Genomic DNA, 19,114 nt, shown 5'->3' with positions numbered 1-19,114 from the left:
CCTAAAATTCCTGGAAATAAAGAATCTCTACTATGAAGACTTTCACCACCTCTATACGGATGCATCCAAAACGACGACGGGAACGGCATTGGCGGTGTACGACCACACAGACCAGCAAGTTTTGACGCAGAAAATCAACCCTAATTACACCATCACCAACGCCGAACTACTGGCTATTCGCTCGGCCATCGAACTCGCAAAGGAGAAAAAATATCACAAAGCAGTGATTTTTACCGACTCCAAGGGAGCCTGTCAAACCATCCGAAACAGAAGCAAGCAGAATGAAAACTTCCTGGCGTGGGAAATCGTCAAACTGCTGAAACAAGACAGGAACCACAAGATCAAGCTGCAATGGATTCCCAGCCACCAAGGGATTCCGGGTAACGAAAAGGCTGATGAAGAAGCGGTTCGAGCCACTCAAGGACCACAAACAAATTACAACTCCCTGACACTACCCGATGCCATCCTGCTGGCGAAAGTTGACATCTGGGACGACTGGATAACATCGTACAGAAAAATTTCCGAGGAGAAAGGAATATGGCACCTGGAAATAATGGAAACGCCGGGGGAAAAAATCTGGTTCCATGGATTAAACCTGAACACAGAAGAGAAAACTATCATCGGGCGGATACGCACAGGACACACAAACACAAAGGAGCGCAGATACAAGTGGGGATGGGAAATAAACGATAGTTGCGAATTGTGCGACGAAACGGAAGACCTACAGCACCTACTATACTACTGCCCCAAGTTCAACATCGAAAGATCAGAGCATATCGTGCTAGAATACTGCAAACCGCTGACCGCCATCCTACACAGCAAAAAAAATGTAATATCGATCAACGTAATTCAAGCTGATGTATGAAATAATGATGTAATAGCAAAACGCAGATACAATATTACATCAATGGATGTAATTTTGTTCGCAAAATCGATGTACATCGTACAATGTGATATTACACAACCGATGGATTGACCTGGTTGCAGCAGTTTCGATGTAATATTCAACAACTTTTTTTGCTGTGTAAAAGAGAACAACGAGACGGACCTGAAAGAAATTGTAGCTTTCATTAAACGAACAAAAATCCAAACATAAACTGAAACCGACGATACAACATCGAAGAAACCACCAAACACGAAACACGACAACCACAGTGGCGAGATGGACCGTGAGCGGTCTTAGCCGTCCAAAATAAGGACAAAACAAAGAAAAAAAAAATACCCCATGGGATATTTCGAACTAATGAAAAACAAATCAGTAGTTTGCTTTACCAAGTATATTTCCCACTACAATTACGCCTCATAGACTAGGAGTGATCTTTATGGCCAAGAGGGCTTCTCGCCTTCTTTCAGAACTCTGCCATATAGCGCACTCTTATCACGGAACATGGTCATTCGTTCAGTTTCCTTGTTATCTAAAAACCACCCAAAACCATATCCGGCCAATGGGATAGCTGCCAGGAAGTACTGTCGAGTTAGTCCGAACATATTGTCCTCTACTGAACTTGCGAAACGTTAGCTAAGCGTTGTTGTTGCTTCCACTTGCGTGTATAGGCGTAATCTGCGACGATGGAACTGATTGCCAATGTCGGGAAGATTACTACAATACGATATCGGCGCCAGGAAGCCAAAATAGACATGAAGCCTGAAAATATTGCATAGTATATTATTAATTTTACTAAATTTTCATTATGTTAAAAAACGTACCTGCTTTGAATTGTTACGCAAAACTTTGTTTTGATCGAATTGACAGATGACACAGTCAAGGTCGATGTCAAACATACGCACGGTAACCAGCGTAAACACATTAATGTGTAAAATTTCACACATTTCATGAAAAAAGGGGCCTACTCATAAAATGTGTAATACCCCGTACAGACTATGGCTTAGATCATGTAATATAGACTGTCTTGCAATGAGCACTCACATATAGGATTTTCAGTGAAAACTAGATGTATGAGGCAGTCGTTCGATTCCTTGTTGCAAGCAGGACGTCGTGATCTTCTACCAAAACGCCGGTGGAATGAATTCTGATGTTGAAGAGTACCGCCTAGCTGTATCGGATTGTTGCTACGATGTTATTGTCCTGTGTGAAACGTGGCTCGATTATCGAACGCTTTCCAGTCAAGTCTTCGGTCCAGACTACGAGCTCTTTCGTTGCGATCGGAATCCTAACAACAGCCGTAAATCTACTGGTGGAGGTGTTCTTGTAGCTGTCCGTGGCGGGTTAGAGGCAAAGACCATCGAGAACGATTCATATACAGCCATCAATCTGGGTGATCGCACACTATTTCTATGCGTTCTGTACATTCCACCTGATCGAGTCCGGGACAATGAACTTATCGATACTCACTGTCGGTCAGTTTTCACAGTTATCGAAAGTGCCACTCCAGTTGATGAGATATTCATTTTTGGTGACTTCAATCTGCCAGGCGTTTCGTGGAGTCCATCTCAGAGCGGATTCCTGTATCCAGATCCTGATAGCTCTACATTTCACGCAGGAGCTATTAGCCTTCTCGACAACTACACTGCCTTTACACGCATAAGACTCCCACGGTGCATAAGGATTGCATAGAACATGGGACAGTTATGCGTAGAACGGCAGTACAGCGCAGCGACGCTTTCTCAAATTAACCATGTAGTTAACGAAAATGATCGTAGTTTGGACCTCTGCTTCGTGAGCACACAGGAGAGGGCTTCATTAATTTTCTCGGCTCCTTGTGCACTAACTAAGCTAGTTCAACATCACCCTCCTCTAATTGTCACTGTTGAGGACAAACTCGTGCGTGATTTCGACGATTATCCTGCTGCGGTTTCCTATGACTTCCGTAAAGCTGACCACCGTAGCATCATAGATGTATTGTCTAGCATGGCAGGGGAGAACATCCTTGATCCAGATGACGTTGAGGCTGCAGCGCAAACCTTTTCACATGTCATTGGCAGGCACGTCCCGAAAAGAACTCACCACAAAGTGTCTCACCTTCCCTGGCAGACGAGAGAGCTACGTAGGTTGAAGTCAATCAAGAGAGCAGCATTGGGAAGATTTACGAAGTATCGCACGCTTCCTTTGAAACTACATTATGTGAGTACATTAAGTGGTTCCGAGAATAAGGATGTCACAGCGATTCACCTTAATCAAGGTTTTTTTTTTCAAAATCTTTGGTGCCGTGGCACCATAACATGTAAAACAAAAATGTACATTTTCTCTCTGCACACTGAACAAAACTGAAAAAAAATTTCTTTTAGTTTATATTCTGAACGTAGAAGAAATGGATGTAATGTCGGCCTAAATGCTCCTAATTTGGACCCATACATAAATTCAGGAATCGACTAAATTTCCAATAGTGACCACAAATATCCATTAGTACCGTCAAGGTGACGCGTTCATCTAGATAAAATTGATAAATAGCAGATTTTTAGCGATGGGAAAAATCTTAGATCCATAGGCCAACACTAGAGTATTATACATTATACATAATATTTTTCCAATAACAAAAATAATAATTGTTTTCTGAATATCACATAGCATTAGAAATTCTATACGAGAAATCATATAGATTTCATTTGACACATAAGATGTGGTGCAATTTCCAATTATTGCATCACATGAAAGTTATGTGAAATTCACATGGACATTTTCCACTATGTGATTTATTTCATGAGTGAACATCAAGCAATCACTACACACTCAAAGCAAATCAGGCAATTTGACTATGTCTATTTTGATTTTAATTTAATTGCAAAAAAATCACGACAAAAACAAGCTACAATGAATTCCTTGTGTACTATCTACGGCTCCCTCCCAGGGTTAAGCTACTTTACTTTAAAAGGGAAGAACATTTTACCCATCAATGACTATACTATGACTGTACTATCCAGTTACAGTGTGGACACCAGAGCGCTTACCGTTTGCGTGTAACGTACCGCGAGTTTGAAAAGTATTTAATATAAACAACAAAGAGCACGGACGAAAAAGTTCGTTCGCTGCTGCAGCATTAGCAGCGCTAGCATACCATCTTCGTTGATTGAAGATAATGGGTTGTTGCCTTGGCGAGAGCGTTTTCCCTGCGTATCACGAAAAATCGAAACTAAACCGAACCGTTTATCGATATAACAGTAACCTTGAACTCGGGCTGGAAGTTTTGTTTGGGAATCGTCGTCCCGCAGGATTCTACCTACCCCAACGTAACCGGAATTTGGGTTGTTGGGTGACTCGACCTAAAATGAATTTTGCTTTAGTAAATGCGCAAACATTCGGTCTTAATTTTCTGCCTAGACAGCCTTCGCATTGGTTGATGGTGTTGGGGAGCTGCTCGTTATAAGAAATTTCCTGTTAATTGAAACAGCAACATCCACAGGCATTCGCTTGTTTTTTCCTTAAGCTAAAAGTGATGATGGAATAAACAAAACAGTAGACACCCATCACAGACGCGAGTAGATAAAAATACCGTCTCGTAAGTGACTAGTGGAGCTTGCGATGGGTGTTGCGTTGTAGCAGTATTGGAGCGGAGAAAAATACCCAAGTCTAGGGAAGAAAGACAAAAAAAAAACTACTTACAATTGCCTTCGTGTAGAGATTGATGGCATCGTCGTATTTTCTCGCGGAAAACATTCGATTGCCTTGGTCTTTAAGCTCTACATCGGTCAGATTGGCCGTCGAATACATATGCTTGCTCATGATGGTTTGTTTTTCTCTCCGTAACACCGTTCCGAATACACTGATTCGCTGACAAAATATCCGAGGCGTAGAAGGGCGCAGCACTAATTCCACTGGAGCTGACGAAAATACACACCAGGTGATTTACTTCTTCGTTATCAACAAACTTTAGAAACACTGGAACACGCTTGACGATGGCACTATCACAAATTGAACTATTTTCTCAATCAAATATTGGCAAATTGCACTTCTTGTCCGGGCCAGAGATTTTCTCCCTTCGGTGATGGGCGTCGTGACAAGAAAAGAAACAAAACTACTCCTTCTGTGCTGCCGCGGAACCTTTCTCCAGATCGACTGTCAAACGGAAACTGGCTGCCAATGGAAGCGAAAAGAGGCAAATAAAATCTATTTTCCGTGTTATGTGCGCGACAAAAGACACTCACTTGCTCGACGAATAATATCAGCTGTATAGGTAAACAGATTGTATTACGCCACAGTTTGCATCGAATCGAATATGTTTCCGATGACAGGTGGGGGGTAGTTTGAGGCTGACGGAGACGCGAACGAATTTTCACCACACAAACGATCCGCGGAAAACCTACGCTTTCTCGCGAAACAAAAGCAAACACTTTGGACACTGACGTGACGACTGACTGGACTGGACTAAAGCCCTACAGTAAAAGTATGGACGACTGTCACCACAAAACTGAAAGAAGCTGTTCCAATCGAGCAAAGCGGTGCATTTTGACGGTTCGATTGGAACAACTTTTGACAGACGGCCATACTTTTACTGTAGGGCTTTAGACTGGACGAATCGGACGAATGCACCGATAATGACAGCTATGACAGTTCTCGATGGTTTGTGATTGGTCCGTTCAAATATTACGTATTGTGAAAATGCTACACGGAGAAACGAAACAACTCAATAATAATACCCCGTTCACATTTCAGCCTATATCACTTAATATGGGCTGTCTTGCAATCAGCACTCATACATAGGATTTGCAGTGAAAACTAGATGTATGAGTGCTCGTTGCAAGACAGCGTATATCACGTGATATATGCTGTAATGTGAACGGGGTATAAGTCTTTTGTATTGCTGATTGCATCTGAAACTGGACTGCCCCAAAAATGCAAAAAATGTCATAAAAGTGCACCTTTGCATCAAATCGTTTTGGTGTCTTCGGAGCACTTATTGCTTGCATCATAAGAAATAAGTGCACCGAAGACACCAAGACGATTAGACGGAAGCTCGCACTTTAATCACACTGTTTAATAAGTGAAAACACGCTTATTAGTCCAGTGTGGTGTGAAATGCGCAATAATCATCTTGACACCTAAGTGCAACCTTGGTACTGCGCAGTCAACCAATTTTATTTTGCAAGCCAATGGAAAACTGCTTGAAAATTTTCTCAAGTTTAAAACTGGTTTGCTCTTTTTCAGTTGATTCCTGCCAAAAGCTTTGAGCCAGGAGTGCTCGAGCCCCCATGACTCTATCAAAGTTTGTTTACATACATGTTTCGCCAAAGTATGTTTTACTGTAATTGAAAACTTAGTTGTCTCATAGAAACTATGCTGGTTTTTATACTTTCATCACTAAGCCTGTTGGTTTTTATCTTTCAGCTTAAAATTAAGAATGTTTTATTCTGCAAAGACTTCGTTTTGGGTGGAAATTAACTGTTTCAGAAAGAATGAATGTTTGATAAAAACTACGCAATGCCGGGTTTTCAATGTAGACAATTTAGTTGAATAGGGCATTTTACAGTTGTTTTCTATAATTGTGATGAGTACTAAAAATCAGTTTTATGTTCGACTTTATTGAACCTTATTACAATAAAATTTACGTATCCTTGATGAAACAATAAATCATAAATTTTTAGATCCCTCATGTTGTGTTAACCATCTTCCGGTTGACCGGGTAAAATTCCGAACTTCTCCATTTTCATCAAATTCACTCTCGGCTCCCGATTCCGGCTGGTGCACGGAAGGAATACTCTGTGTTGGCGAAAAAATTAAAAAATAAGCGAACATTAATCAACTTGAAAACTGGATCGGAAATTAAAATGGCATTACCTTCATTCATCCGAAGGCTGGGTAATGATTATCCCACTAAAACCTGGTACGCAGCTGAAAAGTAATGACGTTTTTACGTGCTACGGGATAGGACACGGAATGCTAAAGAAATTATTTTTCTTTAGCATTTCTTGACCCAGTACGCAGTTCAAAAGAAATCGGTAAAGGAAAGATCGATTACATTAGTATCGTGATCGACATGAAGGTGGCGCATTCTGAATGCAATTTCACTTTCCTTGCGGAATAATGGTCTGATCAATTATTCCGTTAGGTAATTTTAACGTTTGTTGTTAAAATGATGCTTTGGATGCATTTTAAAAACATAAAAACTGATAATTGTTGATATTAAAATTAGACGACACCCCCTATGATCTCAAAATATAGCAAAAGACACCTCCCTATAGCTGTCAAATTTACTTTTGGGAATATTCCTCAAAAAATTACTTTTCCGTTTTCTTTTCAGCTGCGTACTAGGCTTAACTGTGGAGTCATCGGTGGTTGACGGTATATCACGTGATATACGCTGTAATGTGAACGGGGCATAAAACGCCAATTGGCGTCTTGCAATGAAACTTTTCCAAGCTTTCGCCACCTACATTTCGAAGTGAGAACTACTATAAGGAGGATAGTTTCCAGATTTTCCAAGTAAAACAGACGATTTTTGGGGCAAATAATTCCATAAAGAAAAACTAATAATATCTCTTGGAAAATTTTGCTTGAATCGTGTTGGAAAACGTGTTTGAAAACAATTTGTTATTATTTCGGTATGGATCGGAGATGTTTTCATGTTAAATTATGCATAACAAGTTTGCACCCACAGGGAGAGGTTACCTCCTGCGCAGCTGCATAAGGGCGTATACGCGATGATCGATTCTCTTCATCGATTTTCTCTTTTCTTAATAACTCGCTAGATTTAACGTTTGTCGGTGCGTTTGTTGTTGCTTTTGAAAGCCAATACAACCTATTACAACTCTACATTGAACAAATTCTACAAAATTGTTTCGCTTAGCTGTAGCAATGCAAAGAGAAAAACGATGGAGAGAATCGATCATCGCGTATACGCCCTTATGCATGCTCACTGTCGATTTCAAATTTAAGGCCGTACCTGGCCGTACATAAAAAATGATACAATTTGAAAGGGACCGGGACTAATCACAAATTACGTTCCCATGGTAACTGAAATAAACACGAGTGCGGACCGGTTTGTGATATAGGCTCGGTGATAGGATATTCACCTCAAAATACGGTTTTTCCTCAGAAAAATCAACCGGTGGAAACTAACGATTTTAAATTGATTTGGTATTTTAGTTTTAACGTGTACGCATTAATGTATTTTTATGTATTTTTTAGTTTGTTTTTTTGAAGTGTATTTACAATTGGGAAGACGTGCTCCTACAGGAACCAACGCTGAGCGATTCCCAAATCGACCTAGCGGAAACTCACAGGTTCTCGATTTTTAAATCAAGATTCAAAGCTAAATAATAACTTCGACAGTGAGCATGCATAAGGGCCTATACGCGATGATCGATTATCTTCATCGATTTTCTCTTTGCATTGCTACAGCTTAGCGAAACAATTTTGTAGAATTTATTCAATGTAGAGTTGTAACAGGTTGCATTGGCTATCAAAAGCAACAGCAAACGCACCGACAAACGTTAAATCTAGCGAGTTATTAACAAAAGAGAAAATCGATTAAGAGAATCGATCATCGCGTATACGCCCTTATGAATGCTCACTGTCGACTTCACTGTTTGACACTAAACTGACAGCTCCCATACAAAGTGACACCGAGGGGCGCTAATAACGTGATTTTTGCAAATGTAATCGTACTTATTTAAAATAGTTCCTGTGTACCAAAATTGTTGAAATTTTGGGTTTGGGTTCAATTTTTAATGCAGATTACGAATATGCATTTACCTGAATACCCTTAAGGAACCCAATTCAGCTAATTTATGAAGTTGATCCCCCCTTGGTTTACGCTGGTTACCGTGCCTCCGGTTGATAAATCTCCTTAACTTTTATTTTACTAGCGACATCTGTTGCAAAAAGTCAACCATGATTTTAATCCATTGATTAGCTCGAATAATCGAGAAGCAATCAGACATCCCTATATAGGCAATAGGCATTCCAAAACATTGCATCATAATGCAACCATCTGGCTACCCCTCATCTTTGTTTATGCGCTTGTACGTTTCAGTTATTAAAATCCGTTGCAGTTGGCGGCTACGTTTTATTCTGTTTGTTTGTTTTAAATGTACTTGTAATTGTAATTGTAATTTATTTAGTTAAACGTAATCCTGGTGGATGAACCCATTATCGGGATCCTTTTTCGAGTTGCGATTCATAAAAGACATCATCGAAAATATTGAATAACGAACAATATTTCTCGAGTGATTGGTTAGGTGCTTCGGGAGTTTCTAATATTGTCAGTGCTGTGGTAATCAACGTTTTTTCTTTCAGTAATGGCTTCCAGGAAAGTAACGTTCAAACAACCGTCGGCCTCCGTTGATCAGCTGCACCAGAAAATAATCGCCCTTGGGGAAAATGTTCGCTCCCATGCAGCATCCGCCAAGCGGAAAGTCGAAAAGCCGCCAATGGCGGTGAAGTTTGTCGAGCCGGAGATTCCAGCACCGCCACCGGTAGGTAATGGGTGGGTGTCAGGGTGGCCACAGGCACCGGGCAATATCCGGACATTCAAAAGTAACCGGGAAAATCATTAACCGTCTACAGTTCATTTTTTTTTAAATTCTGCATGCTTTCTTTCGAAAAAACCCCCCTAAGGCAGTATGAAAAAATGATGAAAATTATTTTGATGTAGGTATAGATAGGGTTAGTATTCCTTTAAAGCTTGGAAAATTCAAAGAATTTTATTTAGCAAAATGAATAGTCACCCTGAAGAATCTTCTCACACCACTTCCACACTCACATCTTAACCGGGCAATTGTTAGGAATTAGTGAATTAGTTTAGTTTAGTGAAGAAACAATCAATAATTGATTGATAATGTTCCTTCCCGGTACAACAGGTTGTGTCGAATGATTTGGCTGATAACCAGTACGCACAGGAAATTTTCATGTGTAAAACCAACATTCGCGATATTGCGAGGGAGATTGCCGAGCGTAGGGGATGTGACCAAAGCGAGAAAGTTCTTCGTCCATTTCGGAAAAAGCTCTACCGACTGTATGCCAGTGATCCGAAGACACGCATCCGGGAACCGTTGGATATGGTGCGTTTTGAAAGTCAGTACTACGAGTATCGGTTCTTTCTGGCGCTGAATAAGCCTTTGCATAGCGAAGAGGAGTACCAGGAATATAGGGAGCAACTGGAGGCGGCCGGAGTTGCTGAGAGTTGGGTGTCAATGCGGAAGCACAATCGGCTGCTGAAGTACGAGGGCATGATTGTGAAGAAGGTGAGTTTTGAAAGATCCGTTGCAGCTTGTAGCATGTGATTGGGGTTGATTTTTTTTCAGTTAAAAAGGAGCTTCAATAAATGGAGTCTGAAATTGGACAAATTGGACTTTTATCTGATGGACTTACACGCGAGACAACCCCGTGCTGCATCTCCGACGAAGGCTGCAGCGGAGAAAACTACTGAGGACGATCAGCTACTAGATAACATATTGAAACGCTCCAACGCAAAAAACATGCTTTCCGAGGCACAAATCCGGGCCAAGTTTCTTCAGATTAAACATAATTTACTGGCACCGGAAAAAGCTGGATTTCAATGGTTGATTTTTGATGACGACGAGCTAAATAAGCGCTTCCAGCTCGGAATGCAACGATCGGAAGCTATAGCGGAAATTGAAGTGGATGAAGCCGTTCCACAACAGGAAAGTACCGTGTCCAGTAGTCGACCCAGTAGCGTGTCATCTGGTGATTCAGAGATAGCTCAAATGAGGTCGGAAATGGCAATGACGCAACCGCAAGAAATATTCCCAATGGAACAATCTCAGTTTGCTGATACGAACGAATTGGTGCGTGTGTTAGGGACTGTCGCAGAACCTTCCTTGCCGGAGATGGGAACACTTGATGAGCCTCAGATCGAACCCATGGAAACCGAAAATCTCAACCAGGAGTTATCCCCGATGATAACTCCAGCGCAGGTCGACGTTGTAGAAATATCCGACTCTCCCGTCAAAGACGATGGTTTGGTTGAAATTAAGGAAGAATTTATCTTTACTTTGGATTACATGAAGAACTTTACCAACATGGAACAATTTGTAATAGACGAGATCAACCGGCAGTCGTCTCGTGAAGCTAAGCTTTGTATGCGAAAGTTGGACTTTTATGTGGAGAAGTATTATGAGCTAAAGAAAAACATGTTCCTTCAGAACGTGCTCCCCAAAGAGCTGAGAATGTTGACGCGAAAGGAGCGAAGGGAACGACAGGCAAATGCGGCTGCATTAGTGTCCGATATGAATCGATCAAGGGGTTCTTCTACTGCTTCGGACGCATTAGAACCGCCGACACAAATGGAAATTAGTCCACACACGGAAACCCCATCGGTACCGAGAGTTCCACGGAAATCCAGATTGATCGTCTACGCAGAAGATGACGAGGAGCAGCCGAATAATCCACCCGTTGAAGTTCCGGAAGACACCCTGCCGATGCCGCATTCGGAGGATTTTCTTCCTTCGGTATATTCCACGCAACTACCAGGTGATAGCGGTGTACCACCTCGTCGGCAAGACACACCTTTCCAGTCTCCGGTCAAACCAGTTACTCCTCGATGCACATCCGCTTCATCCTCCAGGGGTCCAACGCCAGCCTTCGCATCGCACAGTCCGAATGCAACGGTAATAGCCAACAGCAATGACAAATCTCCTCGGAAAATACCTTCAATCAAGCATGAACTGAACAGCACATCATACGAAGGCGAAGTAGAGTTTGTCGAGTTGAGCGACACACCTATCGTGGTCAATGACTCAATGGATGCAACCAGCGAAAACATTCCGGAACTGCTCGGACGTCAACCAAGCTGTCTTGCCGCGTTGCCGGATAATCTGCGAGGATTGGTCAACACGCTGTTCCGGGAGAATCATGACACGACACTGTCGCAAGGAAGCGGAACTAGCAGTGGCAGCGGCAGCGGTAGATCGAGGCTTTCACAGGACACGGCCAACGCATCCGCACCTTCGATGGGGTTTCACCAAGCAACACGTAAGTGAACTGTTTTCTTATTCATATTCATCTTACTAACCGCACCGCATTCGCATCCTTTCAGCTCTACCGAAAAATGCACAAAAACCCAGCTAGCAGTTCCTCGAGCAACCATCAGCAATCAACCTTCCATTTTCACGATCTCTGTCAAACGCTCCCTATCGGAAATAACCCCATCACCGCCGTTTCGATTAGTTTCCGACCCGTTCCGAACCAGTCAGTTCCCAGAATCCACTGCCGGATCAGCCACCCTACGCTTCCTCACCCGGCCGGACATCTTGGCGGTTGAGTTTTATCGCAACCCCACTGCCCACCACCAGCGACACCATTTGGCCGTTACCCTCAATCACCGGGGATGCGATGGCATCTTCCGACTGACCATAGCCGATCACGAGGTACGCAAATTGCTGAACCTGACCGGGGGAGCACGAGGCTGGCGTGCACTGGTTGGGACGTTGAATCGAGTCGGACGGTTCCAGTACGATCGGTTTCGCTGTCCGAATGCGTTCCAGTTCCACCGGATGAGTATCAGCGAGAAAATTGTGCACCTGTTTTGTAACACGTTTCCGGATTGTCCTCGAGGGCCCGGGTGGATGTTGCGCTTCGATGATGTTAGGAACTATTCCGAAGGCGAAGGTGTACGGTTAGAGGAGTTTAACTGTTTTTTGCATACGGCGACCGTGGAAGTTGACCAAATTGACCTCAGTGACGGGTTGAATCCCTATATTGTACAAAGAATGAGAGAGGCGAAACTGAAAATGAGTCATCCCAGTTAATAGAGTGTAGTTGTTGTATTTGTCTATGCCGTTTTTGTATTGCCTAGCAATATCACATTCATTGGTGTTACATAGGCCTATTTCTGCGCGGCGTGTGAGGTGAGGTGACAGTGAAGTGACAATTGTAACCTTGGGTGAGGTGACTCTCCGGGCAAATCAAATGGAGAGTCACCTCACCCGGGGTGAAAATTGTCACTTCACCATCACTTCACTTCACTTCACTGTTACCTCACCTCACACGCCATGTACAGAATAGGCCTATGTTATTCTCGATTCCACCGGGTGACTTTCCTCCTTATTCTGCGAGTCACGTGACTCCTAAGCTTATTCTGCGCGGTGTGTGAGGTGAGGTGACTCGCTCTCTCTAGTGAAGTGACAATTTTCACCTCGGGTGAGGTGACTCTCCTGCAAATAAAATACCACCACCATCACTTCGGGGGGCGACCCCGGCGTAGTGGTTAACATCCATACCTCTCACGCCAAAGTCACGAGTTTAAATCTCGCCCCCAGACAAGTCACGAATCACCCAAGAGTGTTAAAGTGACTACACACTTAGTTTTTTCTACCGAGCTCGGCTGTGCAAATCTCGGCAAAAGATTTTTTACTGAGATCTCAGCAAACATTTCATTTGTTTGCTGAGATTCAGCTAAACATTATCCGAGACTCAGCAATCAAATGTCACTTTTGCTGAGCTCTCAGTGAAACTTATTTTGCCGAGATTTGCACAGCCGAGCTCGGTAGAAAAAACTAAGTGTGTATAGTGACAATATAATAAAAAAGAAAAAAAAACCATCACTTCACTCCCCCCTATTCTGCGAGTAACGTGACTCTCTCTCACCGGTGAGGTGACAATTAGGCCTATTCTGCACGGCGTGTGAGGTGAGCTGACAGTGAAGTGACAATTGTCACCTCGGGTGAGGTGAGTCTCCGTTCAAATCAAATAGAGAGTCACCTCACGCGAGGTGACAATTGTCACTTCACCATCACTTCACTGTCACCTCACCTCACACGCGCAAAATAGGCCTCAATACCCGCATAAACCCGAACCATAACTTTACCTTACCGAAAATGGTTAAACATTGTTTATAATCCCTGCTAAACTTCAACTGAAATGGTTATGGAACTTAACATGAACGTTTGTGTGATATTGTTTTAACCTTATGTATTATGGTTTTTTGGAAGTGAACCTTTGAAATAATGGGTTGTTAAGAACCATTACCATTCCAAATTCTTGTTTTCTCCATACATTTTTGAAAAAGGAATTATATTGGAACCATTTTATTTATGATTTGAGAACTTTAATGGTAATGGTTATGGTAGTCGGTAAGGTTCACTGATGGTTTTGTAACATCCATTAACTTTATGTGGTATATATCGCGAATTGGTTGCCTGTAAATTGCTGATTATCAATTCGTGATATATTCCACGTAAAGTTGACCGATAATACAAAACCATTAATGGACCTCACTGGCTACCATAATCATTACCATTAAAATTCTCAAACCATAAGTAAAAAGGTTCAAATCAGGCATAACATTTGATAACGGCACAAAAGCATTTGTAAACAAACTTTTCAAGGCCCTTTACACGCGAATCAAAGTACTCCCACGCAAACCAATAATTTCATCGGATAGGAGCAACTATCACCTTTCCGAAAGTGGTATTGGTTTGCGTGGGCTTACTTTGGTTCGCGTGTGAAGGGCCCTAGAAAGTTTGTTTACAAATGCTTTTGTGCCGTTATCAAATGTTATGCCTGAAATATAGTTCTCTTTCCGAAAATATATGGAGAAAACAACTATTTTGAATGGTAATGTTTCTTAACAACCCATTATTTGTAAGGTCCGCTTCCAAAAACCCTTCATACATAAGGTTAAAACTTTATCACACAAACGTTCATGTAAAGTTCCATAACCATTTCAGTTAAAGTTTAGCAGGGATTATAAGCAATTTTTTGGTCGGTTAATGCTGGGTAATGCGCAATACAGATCCCATTGAGATCACTAGCCTCTTCCCAGCAACTCCTATCCCTACCTCCCCGTGGTACCGGCCGTGAACTGTGAGCAACCTTAGGGAAGATCGGGTAACCAACCCCGGTAGGAACTTTGGTCATAGACTGACAGGGAAGGGGGGGGGGGGGGGTTTGCTTCGGCAAGCCTGAGCGTCTGTTCTCCAGGAGGAGCGGCTCACAACAGCGTCTGTTCCCATGTTAGGGGCGGCTGATCTACGTCCGAGTGCCAGTGAAGGACTCTAAGCACAACTGTGCACCCTGGTCCTCCGGAAAGTTAGGGGGTTGGTGTCAGGCCCTGCGAGCCAGCCGTAAAAAAGCATTGCAACGGAAAATCAACAACAGAGGAATACGAACCGAGACCAACGGCAACGACCCCAGCGACGAAATAGGACTTGCGATTGGAAACTCAGTACGTGGAACTGTCGATCTCTCAATTTCATCGGGAGCACCCGAATACTCGCCAATCTACTGAAGGACCGCGGATTCGGCATCGTAGCGCTGCAGGAGGTGTGTTGGACAGGATCCATGGTGCGAACGTTCAGAGGTAATCATACCATCTACCAGAGTTGCGGCAGCACACGCGAGCTGGGCACAGCTTTCATCGTGATGGGCGAAATGCAGAAGCGCGTGATCGGTTGGTGGCCGATCGACGAAAGAATGTGCAGGTTGAGGATCAAGGGCCGATTCTTCAACTTTAGCATAATCAACGTGCACAGCCCTCACTCCGGAAGCACTGATGATGACAAGGACGCATTTTACGCGCAGCTCGACCGCGAGTACGATCGCTGCCCAAGCCACGACGTCAAGATCATCATAGGAGACCTAAACGCTCAGGTAGGCCAGGAGGAGGAATTCAGACCGACGATTGGAAAGTTCAGCACCCACCAGCTGACGAACGGGAACGGCCTACGACTCATCAATTTCGCCGCTTCCAAGAACATGGCCATACGTAGCACCTTCTTCCAACACCACCTCCCCTATCGTTACACCTGGAGATCACCACAGCAGACGGAATCACAAATCGACCACGTTCTGATTGATGGATGGCACTTCTCCGACATTATCGACGTCAGGACCTATCGTGGCGCTAACATTGACTCTGACCACTACCTGGTGATGGTCAAACCAACAATCAATACGAAACTAACGATTTTAAATTGGCTCACCACTTTAGTAGCCTATTGGTCCCAAGCAAACGATTAACGTACCCTATTCTAGTTGAAATTCTATTACTACACTATGTTTGTTTTGATTCGCTATGAAAGTTTGACAGATAACATCAGGGGTGTGTGGATTCATGCAGAACATGCAGGGGTGAGTGAAATAGCTTGGGACTGCTTGGGACCGTTGTTCTGGTACTGAGTGAGCCAAAAATAATAATGATTTTCTTCGGGACCCAGTGGTCTTAGAGTTACCTCTATGGTCAAACTGCGCCCAAAACTTTCCGTCATCAACAATGTACGGTACCGACACCCGCCACGGTACAACCTAGAGCGACTGAAGCAACCGGATGTCACCTTAGCATACGTGCCGAATCTCGAGGCAGCGTTGCCAGAGGAGGGCGAGCTCGATGTACCCCCTCTAGAGGACTGCTGGAGTACAGTAAAAGCAGCCATCACCGACGCAGCCGAGAGCACCATCGGGTACGTGGAAAGAAGTCGACGGAATGAATGGTTCGACGAGGAGTGCAGAGTGATTTTGGAGGAGAAGAACGCAGCGCGGGTGGTAATGCTGCAGCATGGAACCCGACAGAACGTGGAACGGTATAAACAGAAGCGGAAACAGCAGACCCGCATCTTTCGGGAGAAAAAACGCCGCCTGAAAAAAGCGGAGTGCGAGGAAATGGAACTGCTGTGCCGTTCCCAAGAAACACGGAAGTTCTACCAGAAGCTCAACGCATCCCGCAACGGCTTCGTGCCGCGAGCCGAAATGTGCAAGGATAAGGACGGGATGACGGACGGACGTGAGGTGATTGAAAGGTGGAAGCAGCACTTCGATGCGCACCTGAATGGCGAGGAGAACGTAGGCACGGGAGACCAGCGCAATGGAGGAAACGACTACGTCAGTGCAGCAGAGGACGGAACTGACCCAACTCCCACGCTGAGAGAAGTTAAGGATACCATTCAGCAGCTCTAAAACAACAAAGCAGTTAGTAAGGATGGTATCGTAGCCGAACTCATCAAGATGGGCCCAGAAAATGTGGCCACCTGCCTGCACCGGATGGTAGTCAGGATCTGGGAAAGGCGACCATTTGGAATGTGAGAACTTCTGAGCGATCACCATTTTGAATGCCGCCTACAAAGTGCTATCCCAGATCATCTTCCGTCGTCTATCACCTAAAATGACCAAGTTCGTGGGAAGTTATCAAGCCGGCTTCATTGACGGCCGATCGACAACGGACCAGATCTTCACCGTACGGCAAATCCTCCAGAAATGCCGTGAATACCAGGTCCCAACGCATCATTTGTTCATCGACTTTAAGGCGGCATACGACAGTATCGACCGCACAGAGCTATGGAAAATCATGTACGAGAACGGCTTTCCTGGGAAGCTGATCAGACTGATCAAAGCAACGATGGACGGTGTGCAAAACTGCGTAAGGGTTTCGGGTGAACTATCCAGTTCATTCGAATCTCGCCGGGGACTGCGACATGGTGACGGACTCTCATGCCTACTCTTCAACATTGCTCTAGAAGGTGTAATGCGACGAGCCGGGCTCAACAGCCGGGGTACGATTTTCACGAAATCCGGTCAATGTGTATGCTTTGCGGAGACATGGACATTATCGCAAGAACATTTGGAACGGTGGCAGAACTATACACCCGCCTGAAACACGAAGCAGCAAAGGTCGGACTGGTGGTGAGTGCGTCAAAAACAAAGTACATGCTAGTAGGCGGAACCGAACATGACAGGATTCGTCTAGGAAGTAATGTCACGATAGACGGGGATACTTTCGAGGTAGTGGAGGAATTCGTTTACCTTGGATCCTTAATGACGGCTGACAACAATGTGAGTCGTGAAATACGAAGGCGCATCATCAGTGGAAGTCGTGCCTACTACGGGCTCCAGAAGAAACTACGGTCAAAAAAGATTCACCCCCGCACCAAATGTACCATGTACAGAACGCTAATAAGACCGGTGGTCCTCTATGGACACGAGACATGGACTATGCTCGACGAGGACCTGCAAGTACTCGGAGTTTTCGAGCGACGTGTGCTAAGGACGATCTTCGGCGGTGTGCAGGAGAACGGTGAGTGGCGGCGAAGAATGAACCACGAGCTCGCTGCACTCTATGGCGAACCCTGCATCCAGAAGGTGGCCAAAGCCGGAATGATGCGGTGGGCAGGGCATGTTGCAAGAATGCCGGACAACAACCCTGCAAAGTTGGTGTTCGCTACTGATCCGGTTGGCACAAGAAGGCGTGGAACGCAGAGAGCACGATGGGCGGACCAGGTAGAGCGTGATCTAGCGAGCATTGGGCATGACCGAGGATGGAGAGCGGCAGCCGCAAACCGAGTATTGTGGCGTACTATTGTTGATTATGTCTTATCTTAAATGTGATGTTGTACAAATAAATGTATGTATGTATAAGCAATTTTTTAGCATTTTCGGTAAGGTCAAGTTATGGTTCGCGTTTATGCGGGTAGCCACCTCGTGTGAGGTGACTCTCTATTTGATTTACATGGAGAGTCACCTCACACGAGGTGACAATTGCCACCTCACCGGTGACAGAGAGTCACGTGACTCGCAGAATAAGGGGGGTTGTCACCTCACCTCACACCCCATGTAGAATAGACCTTTACGTGCATATCAAATGGAGAGTCACCTCACACGATGTGACAATCCTCACCACACCGGTGAGAGGAACTCACGTGACTCGCAGAATAGGGGGGAGGGGGGGGGTTATCCTTCTTATTATGCGCCGCGAGTGAGGTGAGGTGACAACTCTTCGTGCAAATCAAATAGGCAGTCACCTCACCCGAGGTGACAATTGTCACTTCACAACCTAATTCTGCGTGGTGCGTGAGGTCAGGTGACTCGAGTCACTTGTGTCACCCGAATCCAGTTGGCTAGTGTTGTGAGAAAAGTCACTTGGGATGAACCCGATGAACTCTCACCTTATTAGGTACTGCAGCGTGACGTCACAAATGAACTCAGTGTTAATCGCCTGAACCTTTTTGACAGTTCAGTGGTACTGTTTACAAGCACTTAGTCGTTTTTTCGAAAAAAATATATTTTAAAATTTCCGAATTTTAAATTGAAAATTGTCGAGGAAATGCGTGGTGAAAGGATGTTACTCGTGGACATTGCAAAAGTGTGGTTTACATCTCACTGCAATCAGAAAAAAATCCAGAAAATCTGCCCAAGAAAAAATCGACTAAGTCCACGTAAACAGTACCACTGAACTGTCATCAGTTTGAGGTTAACTCCGACGGTGCAAAA

At 44.1% G+C, this 19,114-nt stretch overlaps 3 protein-coding genes across 3 annotated transcripts in view; 1 reads left to right on the top strand and 2 right to left on the bottom strand.

Moving 5' to 3' along the window:
• The window catches only part of STUB1 (STIP1 homology and U-box containing protein 1), a 29,691-nt gene extending 24,389 nt beyond the window's left edge, over positions 1 to 5,302 (bottom strand). The window contains exon 1 of the mRNA XM_065219777.1: positions 4,559 to 5,302. Within this exon, the coding sequence (XP_065075849.1) occupies positions 4,559 to 4,678 (120 nt within the window). The 5' untranslated portion in view covers positions 4,679 to 5,302. The remainder of the gene's footprint in view (positions 1 to 4,558) is intronic.
• Positions 1 to 18,804, bottom strand: part of Top2 (topoisomerase 2) — a 90,041-nt gene extending 71,237 nt beyond the window's left edge. Inside the window, exon 1 of the mRNA XM_065219771.1 lies at positions 18,790 to 18,804. The gene's annotated coding sequence lies outside the window, so the exon portion shown is untranslated. The remainder of the gene's footprint in view (positions 1 to 18,789) is intronic.
• Positions 8,952 to 12,659, top strand: LOC135699485 (uncharacterized). Its single transcript, XM_065219766.1, has 5 exons — positions 8,952 to 9,132; positions 9,191 to 9,369; positions 9,754 to 10,137; positions 10,198 to 11,887; positions 11,952 to 12,659. The coding sequence occupies exons 2-5, from the start codon at positions 9,193 to 9,195 to the stop codon at positions 11,981 to 11,983; spliced, it is 2,283 nt and encodes a 760-aa protein (XP_065075838.1). The 5' UTR covers positions 8,952 to 9,132; positions 9,191 to 9,192; the 3' UTR covers positions 11,984 to 12,659.
• Positions 18,805 to 19,114: the final 310 nt, after the last annotated feature.

Source organism: Ochlerotatus camptorhynchus, unplaced genomic scaffold (assembly GCF_037179485.1).
Source record: "Ochlerotatus camptorhynchus isolate MF236.1 unplaced genomic scaffold, CSIRO-AGI_Acam_v1.1 ptg000111l, whole genome shotgun sequence".
In the NCBI taxonomy this organism is placed as follows: domain Eukaryota; kingdom Metazoa; phylum Arthropoda; class Insecta; order Diptera; family Culicidae; genus Ochlerotatus; species Ochlerotatus camptorhynchus.
Note: the sequence above shows the minus strand (reverse complement) of the source record. Positions and strands in the feature narration are given on the sequence as shown.